The sequence below is a fragment of the Anas platyrhynchos genome, chromosome 1, assembly GCF_047663525.1.
Source record: "Anas platyrhynchos isolate ZD024472 breed Pekin duck chromosome 1, IASCAAS_PekinDuck_T2T, whole genome shotgun sequence".
Classification (NCBI taxonomy): domain Eukaryota; kingdom Metazoa; phylum Chordata; class Aves; order Anseriformes; family Anatidae; genus Anas; species Anas platyrhynchos.
Genome location: NC_092587.1, coordinates 72,503,614 through 72,515,834, shown reverse-complemented (window position 1 = coordinate 72,515,834; position 12,221 = coordinate 72,503,614). Strand labels below are relative to the sequence as shown.

The 12,221-nt window shown below is 39.2% G+C and overlaps 1 protein-coding gene across 21 annotated transcripts in view; it reads left to right on the top strand.

Annotated features, from left to right (window-relative positions):
* The window catches only part of ARHGAP8 (Rho GTPase activating protein 8), a 113,542-nt gene extending 102,177 nt beyond the window's left edge, over positions 1-11,365 (top strand). For 16 of the 21 annotated variants that reach the window (XM_072041459.1, XM_027450237.3, XM_038173381.2 and 13 more), the window contains 3 exons: positions 2,389-2,492; positions 4,454-4,510; positions 9,999-11,365. In XM_072041459.1, the coding sequence (XP_071897560.1) occupies positions 2,389-2,492; positions 4,454-4,510; positions 9,999-10,196 (359 nt within the window). In that variant the 3' untranslated portion in view covers positions 10,197-11,365. The other 5 variants (XM_072041490.1, XM_027450090.3, XM_038173385.2 and 2 more) reach the window with 2 other exon arrangements.
* Positions 11,366-12,221: the final 856 nt, after the last annotated feature.

Genomic DNA, 12,221 nt, shown 5'->3' with positions numbered 1-12,221 from the left:
TCTTAATGGAGTAGAGTTTCCAACTGAGTCTGGTAACATACCTCTGGTAACCACTGGATGATGCTGTTGCAAAGTGAAGGTTATCATTGTTATCATGTCCATTGCTGTTGGGTAGCTGAATAAAATAATTAGGGCTGGGCATAAATCTCAACTGCACCATGTTGGTAAAGTGTAGTGAAGACTCCTTCTGAGGTTTCTATGTTTTGCTACTATTCAAATAACAGTACAGAAAGTTTAGTGTACCTAGATAACACTTCATTCTACGTAAAATTCTTATACTGTGCCCATCACTGGCATCTGCATGTATTATTTAATATCACTAACATTATTGATGTATTTCCATTAAAAATAATCAAGATAATCGTGTTCAGAATCCTTTGAAGTTCCATACTGTTTTTTATTTGCAAGACTAAAATCAAGGATTCATACGTCTACACAATAAATATCTCAGGGTGTTAAGAGAAATAAGTCTTTTCACAAGGCAGTTGTAAAAATTAAGGAAGTAAGGATAGTCATTCAGAATAGAGTAAAGAATAAGGGAATTTCAAATTGATTGCTAGTTTTTACTGAATTAGTCTGCTGACTTTCTGGGCATGATGTTACTCTGTGCTAGAGTTAAGTGAAAAAAAAAAAAAAAGAACAAATCTGAAGTCTGAGAGCAATGCATTGTCCTAGGAATACTAAAGGTTTTTTTTTCATGGCAAAGCATCTGTGAAGGTCTAAGTCAATGTTATTTTTGTTTATTGGTGTTTTAGATGTTGACAGCATATGTTGAAATATGGAGTTTAAGATAATTTCTCCTTGAGCTTTTTTGTTATGCAGTGTGATGTCCACTATCTTTTCTTGATGCTATGGTGATATCCTGCTTTTTAAAGATGTTAAGCCTGGGAGCCAAGCTGGACTGCAGCAAAGGCATATTCTCTGTGAATACAGTGCAGAAGGGAGCTTTGAAGAGGTCTGATCACAGACAGCTGTCTTGGGATGATTTGAAAATTCTCATTCTGGCTTCTGGAAAACACCAGAGCACTGTGTGATGTATCTATTACATCTCTTAACCTGCAAACCCAGAAAAACACTATGCCTACTTTACAATACTTTGAAATAATAGCGAAGCTTTTCTCTTTAGTGTCTCATCTGAAATATTTTTTACTAGATTTATTGACAGGAGCTGAGAAATAAATTAGCCAAGTGACTGGCAAAATAAAATAAAATAAAATAAAATAAAATAAAATAAAATAATAGAAACTTGAAGCTTGACATTTTCAAAGAACTTCTTGTTTGGTCATGAAAACTACTCAAGTTCCTTTGCCTGGTGTTGCTATACTTCCTGAATTATTTACTCTGCAGAAGGCTGACAAGAAAATTCTTGTGACTCAGATTTTTGTGTCTTACAGGCTAGCTTTGCAGTAGTAAAAGGTACTAGCTACTAGCAAAAAAAAAAAAAAAAAGCTACTAAAGCTACTAGTAATAGCTTTGCAGTAGTAAAAATATCAACACAGCTCACCAGGGTACAGCTTCATGTATTTAAATCAGAGCTTAAGGGAACATTTAACATGCTGGAATTTTGTGCATGCATAGATTCTTCTGTGCATCTCTAGCAATGTCAGGGAGAGAAAGAAAAATTGAACAAATGGAGAAAAAACATCAGCACAAATCAGCCAGTTAGGTCAGGCATGATTGTAACAGTCAGACCTTTCTCCAAATTGATGTTAAACTTCCAGTACTAAGATAATTACAATATTGCAGGGGGAAAAAAAATAATAAAAAAAAATGTCTCTTGGAATAGCATTCAAAATGCATTCTAATGTTAACATAATTCTTACCCAGACTGTCTAAGTGAGTTTGGGGTCTAGTTGCAGATTTGCCCATCTATAGAAATGAGTTAATGAACCTGCTTAAGCTTATCTCTACGAAGTTCTTACCCATTCAAGTGGCTGCCTCATAAATCCTTGTCCAAGACTGAAAAGTTTCCTGCAGAATCACAGAAGTGTGTTTGAAATTAGTAGAGTGCCAAAAGAGCACTTTGAGCCGCAAGAATAAAATCAAGGCATGAAAGGTAGACATCTGGATTCAATGCATGGGGAGATAATGGGATTCAAAACAAGACCTTGCAAAGGAATTTTCTAGCAAAGAAATTATTTTGTCTCTTTCACTGAATGGAGAAAATACTCTGGAAGTTAGTCTTAGCCAGATAAATACTGAATATGATCAGCTTATACAAAGAGATAGCCCAAACTGTTACAGTGGTGGTAGAAGTTAATAGGGCTGATTTCTGTGGTCAGTTTTACAGATGTAAATAAGTAATTCCAGATGATATAAATAAGGTGCTAGTTCTTGGTAATATTTTGATGTTTTCGAGTTAAATTAAGACTGACTTTGATATTGCAGGTGTGGAGAGCAGTTTACGAGTAACGAGATGTAAACAGATCATTCATGGACTTCCTGAACATAATTATGTTGTTCTGAAGTATCTGATATGCTTTCTCCATATGGTGAGTATAAGTAAAATTTCCAAAAGTAATGCCAATCTTTAGTGCCGCTTCTAACAAAAGCCAGTGCTAAACAACAGTCTCAGACATACCTTAACCATGAAATTCTTTAGATGTAAGAAAATCTACTGTGTAAATGAAACTCTGCCTACAATGAAATATTTAAAAGTCTTTTGTCCTCCACTCCTCATTCACAAATATATGTTTTACTCTTTTTTTTCCCTAATTTGCAGTGAAAAAGATTGACAATGGTGAGTGTGTAATTTTTGGTGCCAGAATAAAACTACATAAAATCACTTTTTTTTTTTTTTTCCAAGGCATAAGTTTTGGACAAACAAAACACTACATTTGTGTCATTTTAGTGAACGGTAAAAGTATTAATGAGCTTTGGAACAACAATCAGCAAAGTATTTTCCATATAATCTTTAAAATAACATTTTCCTGTGTAAAATAGCCTCTAATTCTGTAATTTGAATTTATTGCAATGAATTTACTACAATATTGAACAAAAGCTTTGGTCCTGCTATTTTGCAAGGACGGTTGGTATACTTCTGAATAAACTAAATAATTTGTGTTCTGTTTTACTTTACAGCTTGCTGATTTTTTTTAACCCCACAAGTGTGAGGGTTTGGGGAACTTCCAGTACATGTCATTCTCCAGTCATCCTTGTGACATCCTTTTGCTGCCAGTTTATGTGCAGGAAAAGACAGTAAGGAGGGTGTTAGTTTCCCTCCTTTCTGCCTTATCCAGTGTATAACCTTTTCTAGATTGCATTTTTCAAATCCAAGTGCCTAAAATTGAGGATCAACTTTAGCTGACAACTAAATGAAGTGACCAATCCTTCAGAAGTCTGAAGAGCCCACTGAACTAATGACAGATACAGAACAATGCTGATTTTTACCACTGAAGGAATTAGCCCTCTGTAACTATTCTTGGGCTATAATCCATATTCTAGCTTGTAGCGTATTTCATAAGCAGGTACATTTCATCCCATATTACCTCAAAACACTACAGAAAAGCAAGATTAAAGGAAAGACCCTTGATATGACCCTTGCTCAGACATTGCTTTCAAGGTTCCTGTAATACCTACATGCTCGTTTACTGTTGCTTAGCTGAACTCTAATGCTATTAAGGAACTCCTGTTATTGGCTATTCTTTTAGCAACTGATATCTCTCCTCAGCATTATGAATCATGTAAGTGACTTTGTTCCAGTAATAGATGCACCATCTTAATGCACTTCTTAAGAGCTGAGCACTTGAGGTGTTAATGAGGTGTGCAAAAGTACTATATAGTGTTTTCTGTAATTGGGCAACAGAACATAGCATTATTTTTGAGTGTGCCTTGTTATGTAAAGCACAGCATCAAGTTGATACTAGTGCTCAGCTCTGCAATTTTTGCTGATTCATAGCTTTTCGTCCTTAGTGTCCTGGGGAATATTTGCATGTGAAAAGGTCAAGGGAATGTGAAACAATCTAGGAGCTAGAGATTTCTGTTCATTGCAGACTGGTGTGCTGCGCAAACTGACACAATTCAAACTTAGACCTCTCTACCAATAATCCTAGTTCTTATCTGCAAGCATCAACCTTCTTACATATAAGAGGCAATTTAATTCTTCCATGAGCTCAGCCTTGAGTAGTACAAGAGGCACTTGTGCTAATTTCATGAAGTGGGATGCATTGTAATCACTAGATACAGGTTTTGAATACTCTAAGTACAGGCTGATATAGGCTTGTGGAAGAAGAAAAAAATCTCCATTTTCTCTGCAGTCTCGACCCCCTTACTTAATGAAACAGCTCCTTCTAGTCCAAGAGTACTACGGCAAGATATTACAACTCCTACAGAAGTAAAAGACTTGCATTTCAAAAATAGGTCCAAATTCCTTAACCTTAGACTGTCAGGGATTTTGCCAGTAAGGAGCCCAGCTGACTGTTAAAAATCCACACTGTCCATCTCCACTTTGCAGTGCAGGTGGCCACTGGTGAGGGATCTGCAGGCCCCCTTGGATTCGCAGAGAACTGAGGTATGTAGACAAAATCAGACAACCAGGAACAAGTGGCAAAACAGCACATACAATCCCTGTCTCTATACTTACACACCTTCCCATTCTGCTGCATCTTTCTGTCCCTTTAGTCATCACTGATGCAGGGAAAGGGTGGCTAATTTGCCTGAGGGAGCTACTGCAAAAACCTGCCAAATTCAAAATGTCTACCTGGACCAACTGGAAAAAATAGATAAGATTTTGTGTCACATGAGCTATGCTTCAGATCCAAAACCGAAGAAACAAACCTAAGAATTGATGTTTTATCTCATTCACTTGTCCAATTTAAAAGTGTAATTAGCACCAGGAAAGCCTGGAGGGGGCTGGGGCTATGGGGCACGTTGGGAAGGATTAGATGACTAAACCTTGTGGAGGAGATACAAGCAGTTGGCACCTTTGTACAGTTAGCAGAGAGTAGGGGATAGAATCTTGCATTTCCAGTCAGTTTGTGGGAGTGTTTTAATATTTAGTAATTTTCATCTGGAAGTGTCTTGTCAACTTCCCTTAAGCATTGTGAGTACAAAGTCAAAAAGATGGTGATGTCCTAGTATTTGTAAAATGTGATGGTAATTGGTTGTTTCTACCTTCTATCATTACACTGTTGAAGTTCATTATGCAGAATAGTGGCAGACTGGTGTCATTCCTGCAGTATCCATCAGGGTGCTGGGATGCACGTTTGTGGAGTCCAAAAATTTTTACCGTTTTGCTGGGGGAAACTGGGTATGCAATCTGGAGTGGTGGAGATGTATATTTTGTATTTGTTGATGTGGCACTAAATCTTCAGCATTTACTTCCAATGATGAGTTTAGCAATTTGCAAGTTTTATTTGAAGGTAAATAATAAGATTTCTAGAGGCCTTTCTTTCAATATAAGTTGTCATTACATAATGATTTTTTATACGTGTTCCGGTCAAAGAAGGAAAAACCCAGCAAGCTGGAGTTGTGTAGTTCTTTCTTGCTACACTTTTTTGTGATGTTCGGATGATTCCTTTGAAGATAAAATCTAGGTCTTTGGAGAATTGTCTTTTATTAACATGTCAAATTGGCAGAGCGAGTGTATTCTCACTTGAAACAGGTAATGGTTAGTAACTTTGTGATGGAATCAAAGAAAGAGTCTAGGGGAGTTAGTCCAAATGCTAAAGATGCCAATTGTATAGCCAAAATCTTGTATTCTTCTTGTAAGAAGCCAAATCCCCTCAGGGAGGGATAAAGCCACTACCACTGTTATGAAAGGGCTTCCTTGCTTGCAGCTTTTGATGAGCAGCAAAGATTATTGTGGAGAAAGAGTAGGATTCAGCTGCACACTTTTTCTGGGATCTGCTGAGGAAGGCATTGCTGCACACTGCAGAATGAGAACAAGGTAGAATGAGTGCAGTGTCTCCCTCGAATTCCTGAGCATCTACCTAATTGATGACTCACAGGCAAGGCTTAGCATAGCTCTGCCTCAGACATAATCACTGGTTCATTTTATGTTAAGAATTTTCTGTCTCAGGAGAGAGGCTGTGTCGTGGGTATTTTTGTTGATTGTTTCGACATGGACTGCCTCCTTGAAATGTTCATGAAGTGGTAACAGGAAAGAAGAGGTGGATTTATTTCAGAGTTAGAAACGTTCTTTGAGACAGTGGACCTGAAAAAAAAAAAAAAAAAAAAAGAATTATAATGCAGCTCTACCAGCAAGTTGCAGTGTTGTTACTTTGGGCTGAAGCACTGGCATTTGAGGAGATGGGTAGTTTGATCTAGATGTGTTTCAACCAGCACTCAGAGACAGCACCTGTACACCTTGCAGGTGAGAGTATGTCAGGAGTACCCTCAAAAACCATGGGAGAGGCACCTGCAACAGGTTTGGCTCCTTCCACCCTCCACTGCCCTTGAGTAATACCATGTGCTTTTGTGCCACCACAATGTACCTGACCCATGTATGCTTAAAGTACCCTCCTTAGGGTATGCAGCACATGGTTTTCATTTCATGCTGTAAAAGCACACCAATGTGATAGGCTGCAGCAGAGCTCTCACATTGCAATAACCCCAAGCAGAGCTACAGGCTGGGAGATGAGTGGTTGGAGAGCTGCCAGGCAGAGAAGGACCTGGGAGTGATGGTGGACAGTCGGCTGAATATGAGCCAGCCGTGTGCTCAGGTGGCCAAGAAGGCCAACAGCATCCTGGCTTGCATAAGAAACAGTGTGACCAGCAGGGCTAGGGAGGTGATTGTCCCCCTGTACTCGGCTCTGGTGAGGCCGCACCTCGAGTACTGTGTTCAGTTTTGGGCCCCTCGCTACAAGAAGGACATCGAGGTGCTTGAGCGGGTCCAGAGAAAGGTGACGAAGCTGGTGAGGGGCCTGGAGAACAAGTCCTACGAGGAGCAGCTGAGGGAGCTGGGCTTGTTCAGCCTGGAGAAAAGGAGGCTCAGGGGTGACCTTATTGCTCTTTACAGATACCTTAAAGGAGGCTGTAGAGAGGTGGGGGTTGGTCTATTCTCCCACGTGTCTGGTGACAGGACGAGGGGGAATGGGCTTAAGTTGCGCCAGGGGAGTTTTAGGTTGGATCTCAGGAAGAACTTCTTTACCGAAAGGGTTGTTAGGCATTGGAACAGGCTGCCCAGGGAAGTGATGGAGTCACCATCCCTGGAAGTCTTTAAAAGACGTTTAGATGTAGAGCTTAGGGATATGGTTTAGTGGGGACTGTTAGCGTTAGGTCAGAGGTTGGACTCGATGATCTTGAGGTCTCTTCCAACCTAGAAATTCTGTGATTCTGTGATTCTGTGATTATTTTAGAGACTTACAAGTGAAAGAAACACCAAAAAATGATTTGTTCTACTCAGCACATTGCTTAATGTGGATGCAGCCAGTGTGGGTCTCTTGACCTGAGAGCCAGAACACCAGTCCCTAACCTTGCTGCATTTACCTGAATCCAAAGGCAAGCTTCACTGTCCATCTACCAGTAGGGTTATACCTAGGTCTGTGCCACATTGTTAGCAGGGTAATCGTCATTGTCCTGATTGTTTTCCCTCATCAGTTACTTTGGTGGTAGCTTGCTACATTGCTATACATGGTACATAACTCTAGAGAGAATGATGTGGGTTTTCTGTAAGGTCATGAAGCAGGCATCGTTTAATCTGGTGACTTTTTAGTCTTGCATTGTGAACTCAATCCTTTGAAAAGCTAGTTATGGCTCCAGTATGTTCTTATTAACAGCCCTTCCTTTATCCAGCCCTGCTTCATGACCTTAAAAAAAAATTGGACCCTTTAATATTGGCAACATCATAGTATCTCTAATGGCCTAGGAGGGTAAAGGAAATATTGGAAGGAAAAATTGTACCTCTTTTTGGAAAAAGTAATTATGGCTAGAGAGAAAATGCTAAGCTTTTGGCACGTGTGCTTCTTCATGTCTCCCAAAGAAAACACTTATCCTGCATGCGTGTCTAAAGGATTTTATATCCCCTGATGGCTGAGCAAGAAGGCTTCTCTCTAGGTAGAGCACTGAGGAAAGTGGGGCCATTCAAGGAGGCAGAAGGGAACAAAACCTTCATTACTGGGTAGAGCGCAACTGGACTTTATGCATGTACTAAGAAGTGCTCACATGATTATAGTGTTTCTTAGATTTTTCCTTTACTGCCATCAGACTTTTCACAATACTACTAAGCTGCCTTTTCAGGAGGCCCTATGGCAAAGGCAGAAATTGAGAGGCAATGAGAAGCAAAATTTTTGTTTTTCTCTTCTACTTGAAACCCTAGCACACAGGATTATATAGCCAATTCTTCCCCATTCTACTCCAAGGCAACAACTTCAAAGCAGCCTGCACGTCACAGTATGTGACTGTATGGTCTTCCCATGACAGATTACTGCTTATCAACAACTGCAGCCATCAGCCTGGGAAGAACTGGATGAATTACCTATGTCAGGAAGAACAAACTTTCAACTAGCTGGCTCTTTGCAATAGCAGGGAACCTGTCAGATAGGACACCCAGACCTTATTGGCTTTGGATACCAGACATGCAATGCAGGAGGGCAGAATATATACAAATTCCTTGCCAAGATCATACAGGGAAGAAAAATTATTTCTGCTACCCAGTTCGGGGTTCACATCTATAGACACACAAAGGATACATCATGCAGGTACAGAACAGATTTCAGTGCTGTATATCTCACCTACAGCCCATTTACACCTCAATAGCTTTAGAGGAATTGGATGAATGTGGAGGTACTTGGAAGTGAAGTCATGCTTCAGTGGAAGAAAAAAGTTCTTTTGAACCCTCACGAACAACTTCAGAACTTTGGAGGTTTATTCTGTAAAAGATGTAGCAGAAGCAGATGGAATAGCTGTTTCTGCTGTCCTTCTCTGCCCTCCAGCACAGATAACAGATTCCATATAGAAGACTCAACACAATTATTTTTCCTAGCATAAGGAAATAGTTCAGTCTTTTTGCTTGAGTCGCTGAAATCTTTTCTTGTGGGACACAGACCCCAGTAGTCCCCTGACTCTCAGCTACATGGTCAGTCCTGTTAGAAATGGATCAGTCTTCAAAATAGGATTAAATAAAAAAATAGGATTTATTAAAAGAATAGAGGTAAGCAAACAGCACTGGGTGCACCAGTAGTCTCCGCTCCACCAGGACGCACACCAGCCACATCAAGTACCTGATTTTTATACTCCTAGACTAATACATATTCATTACTACTTCTAAAAAAAATAGGTTATTATAATTGGCTTCCAGGGTCCAGTCCCTCCCACTGGAGCATGCGCATCAGTCTCCGGTGGTCCCTCTGGGGGTCTCTAGGGGTCTTTCATGCTGAAGGCTTGTAGTCCAAGTTTTTTTCTTGTCTTTTCTTTGTCCAAGTTTATACAGCATCCCCTGCAGGTCTTGTCTCCTAGCTGTCCTTCAGCTTCTTTTTTTTTTTTTCTTCTTAATCTCTCGGCCACCTGGCCAGATATCAGAGGCTTGCATAGTATCCCATAACAGTCACTAGTTGTTATCAGTTGTTCTGAAACCCCCAGACATCAAAGACTTCATACAAACACAAATAGCTTTCTTATTAAAACATTCCTCACCAGCCATTCACAGGGACAGTCACACCTATAGCAGTGTTAAGTCAATCTTGAAGAAGACAAAAAAAAAGGCTGTAACTGTTAGAAATAGAAGTTCGGAATAACAAAAGCAAACAGGTTCATAAATTTGAGGAGCATTTTCTGAAGACTTGATAAATTGACTAGAATGAGGGGGAGACTGGGACACACTGCATCTGTGGTTCAAGAATTAAATTGCCAGTGCAGGACCCAGAGGCAGACAGGACTGTTCTTTATTGACACGAATTGTTAAAACATTCCTCACAGTCCTGAGGCTATTAAGAAGCTACTGATGTACCTGTGGTCAGGGTCTATGCCCGTCATTGGCTCATCCTCAGTATGGGGGAGTCTCATCTCCCAGTCACAGGGCATCCATCTGCATATACCTATTTATGTTTATATCTTTTCAGGTTTCACGTGAGAGCATATATAACAGAATGACAGCATCCAGCCTGGCCTGTGTCTTTGGCTTGAACTTGATCTGGCCGTCTAAAGGAACAGTTTCACTGAGTGCTCTGGTACCTCTGAATCTCTTCACTGAACTACTGATAGATTTCTACATGAATATATTCAACTCCCGAACAGTGCCTGGTGAGATCTTACCTTAATGTTCCCAGAAAGGGAAATGACGTTAGACTGCCTAAGGAAAATGTCTCTGTGCCTCAACTGGTAGGAGCTTTATATTCAGTTCCCTCTCCTGTAAAAAAAAGAAAAAAAAAAAAAAAAAAAACCCTTTCGATACAGAGTAAAGTTTCTATAATTTTCCAGGTACCAAAGACATTGAGAGAAGCACAGTGCCCCATGTGTTCCTCTCAAATGGGAGAATATGAACATTCAAAGACCTATAGGTCAAAGTGAATCCCCTTATTAAACTTGAACAGTTGACAAAAACTGTTATGTTAAAAAAAAATCATGACAGTGGGTGACACTGTTATTTGTTTAGGGATCTGAAGACCTTACTATATGACATTATTTTCTGGGGCCATGCAGAGCTAAATTCTGGACCACACCTGACTGTACAGCTATTTTGTTGTTATTTGTTTGTTAGAAATTTCTCTAAGTTAATAAAGATGGAATCAATTTTTAAGATATTAAAATGTCTAGACCTATTTTTCCCTATTTTTAAGTGTTTTGTTTTATACAGAAAGGTGTGTGCAGTTGTGGCATGTCAGGCTTGCTGCTGCTGTGAAGTATTTCCTGGATAATATGAGCTGTGCAGACAGCTAGCTAGCTATGCTTGCAGATTTCTAACTTATGCAGTTAATCACTGTACCTACACATGCAAAATGTGTGGAAGGTCCTTTTTATTGTAAGTTTAAATGAAGAACAATAATCTTACATTTTTACTCTTGGTACTTGTAACCTTTATCAGTGGAACATTAGTGAATGCATAATAGATAATATAGAATAACTTTGAGAAAAGTACTCCTTATGTTTGGGCTGCATGCCTTTGCAGTTTAAGTTGATGGAAATTTGTTCTTCAAATTGATTTCTCTAAAAAGCAGTAACAGCAATAAGTTGGATAATATACCTAATGTCATTATTATACATTTAAAGTCTGTTATTAGACTCAATGTGAATAATTAGCCAACATAAAGGGAGATTTTTCAGTGTTTCCCTTCTAACTATGCCATTGATATTGCTCGTATTTGATGAACTCTAAACCACTACTCTTTCATTGTTTAACACTGATTAGTGTGGGTTGGTGTAATGAAATTATTGGTGTAACGAATTTTTGCTTGCAAAGCAAAAGAAAATGGTTAAAAATAAAAGGTAAGCAGTATTTGCCCTAATGTTCACATCTTCCTGCTTCTACAGAACTACGGAAACAGACTTCAATAGAACTACTTGCCTCTGGAGGACAATTTAGACATCCCCTCCTCTGCAAACAAAAGCCACTTTTTATCCTGAAGGTTCTAGCTAGTTGATGACTTGTACTTCTCGCCTTCCTCTCAGCAGATATGAATTGCCTCCCTATGTGATGGGTGCAATAAAATCTTATTGCAGTGGGTAAAGATGATTTGTTTTTTTCAGCAATTTAGGAAAATAACCATGCAGGCTGTCATGCTGGATGTGTCAGGCCTTCATTTGCCCAGTAGGTGTCATCTGTAGCATTAGGCAATGATTTGAAATTTGAAAAATACAGAGGCTTTAGAGCAAGATCCATTAGGACCAACGTTCCACATCATAGTCATGTGTTTTTGGTAGTTCGTCCAGTGTCTTAAGGACAAATTTTTGGTTTTTGAATATTTATGAGTAAGAACCACATATGACTCCTATTTAAATATAAAATTATGCATAGTACAAAGAGAATAATTAATATTTATTCATGATTGTTGCATTTCAGCAAAAGGAGGTTGCAAAGGACACAACTGTCTATGTTTTGTATTGCAGTTAATCTTGGTTTTGTCTGAGTTATCAGTAACAGCACCATAGCTTGTGTTATGGAAAACACACGGTTCTGCTCAGTGCTGTTCAGTGATTTGGCATAGCATGGTTCTGTGAATCTTCAGCGTGTTCTTAACATAGGAGGAATGTGGCTTCAAGCCAGTGGCTGAGGCTGGGAATCAACAAAACCTGAATATTTTTCCACTCTCTGACCTTGGTAAAAATACATATGTATAACTTTTAGT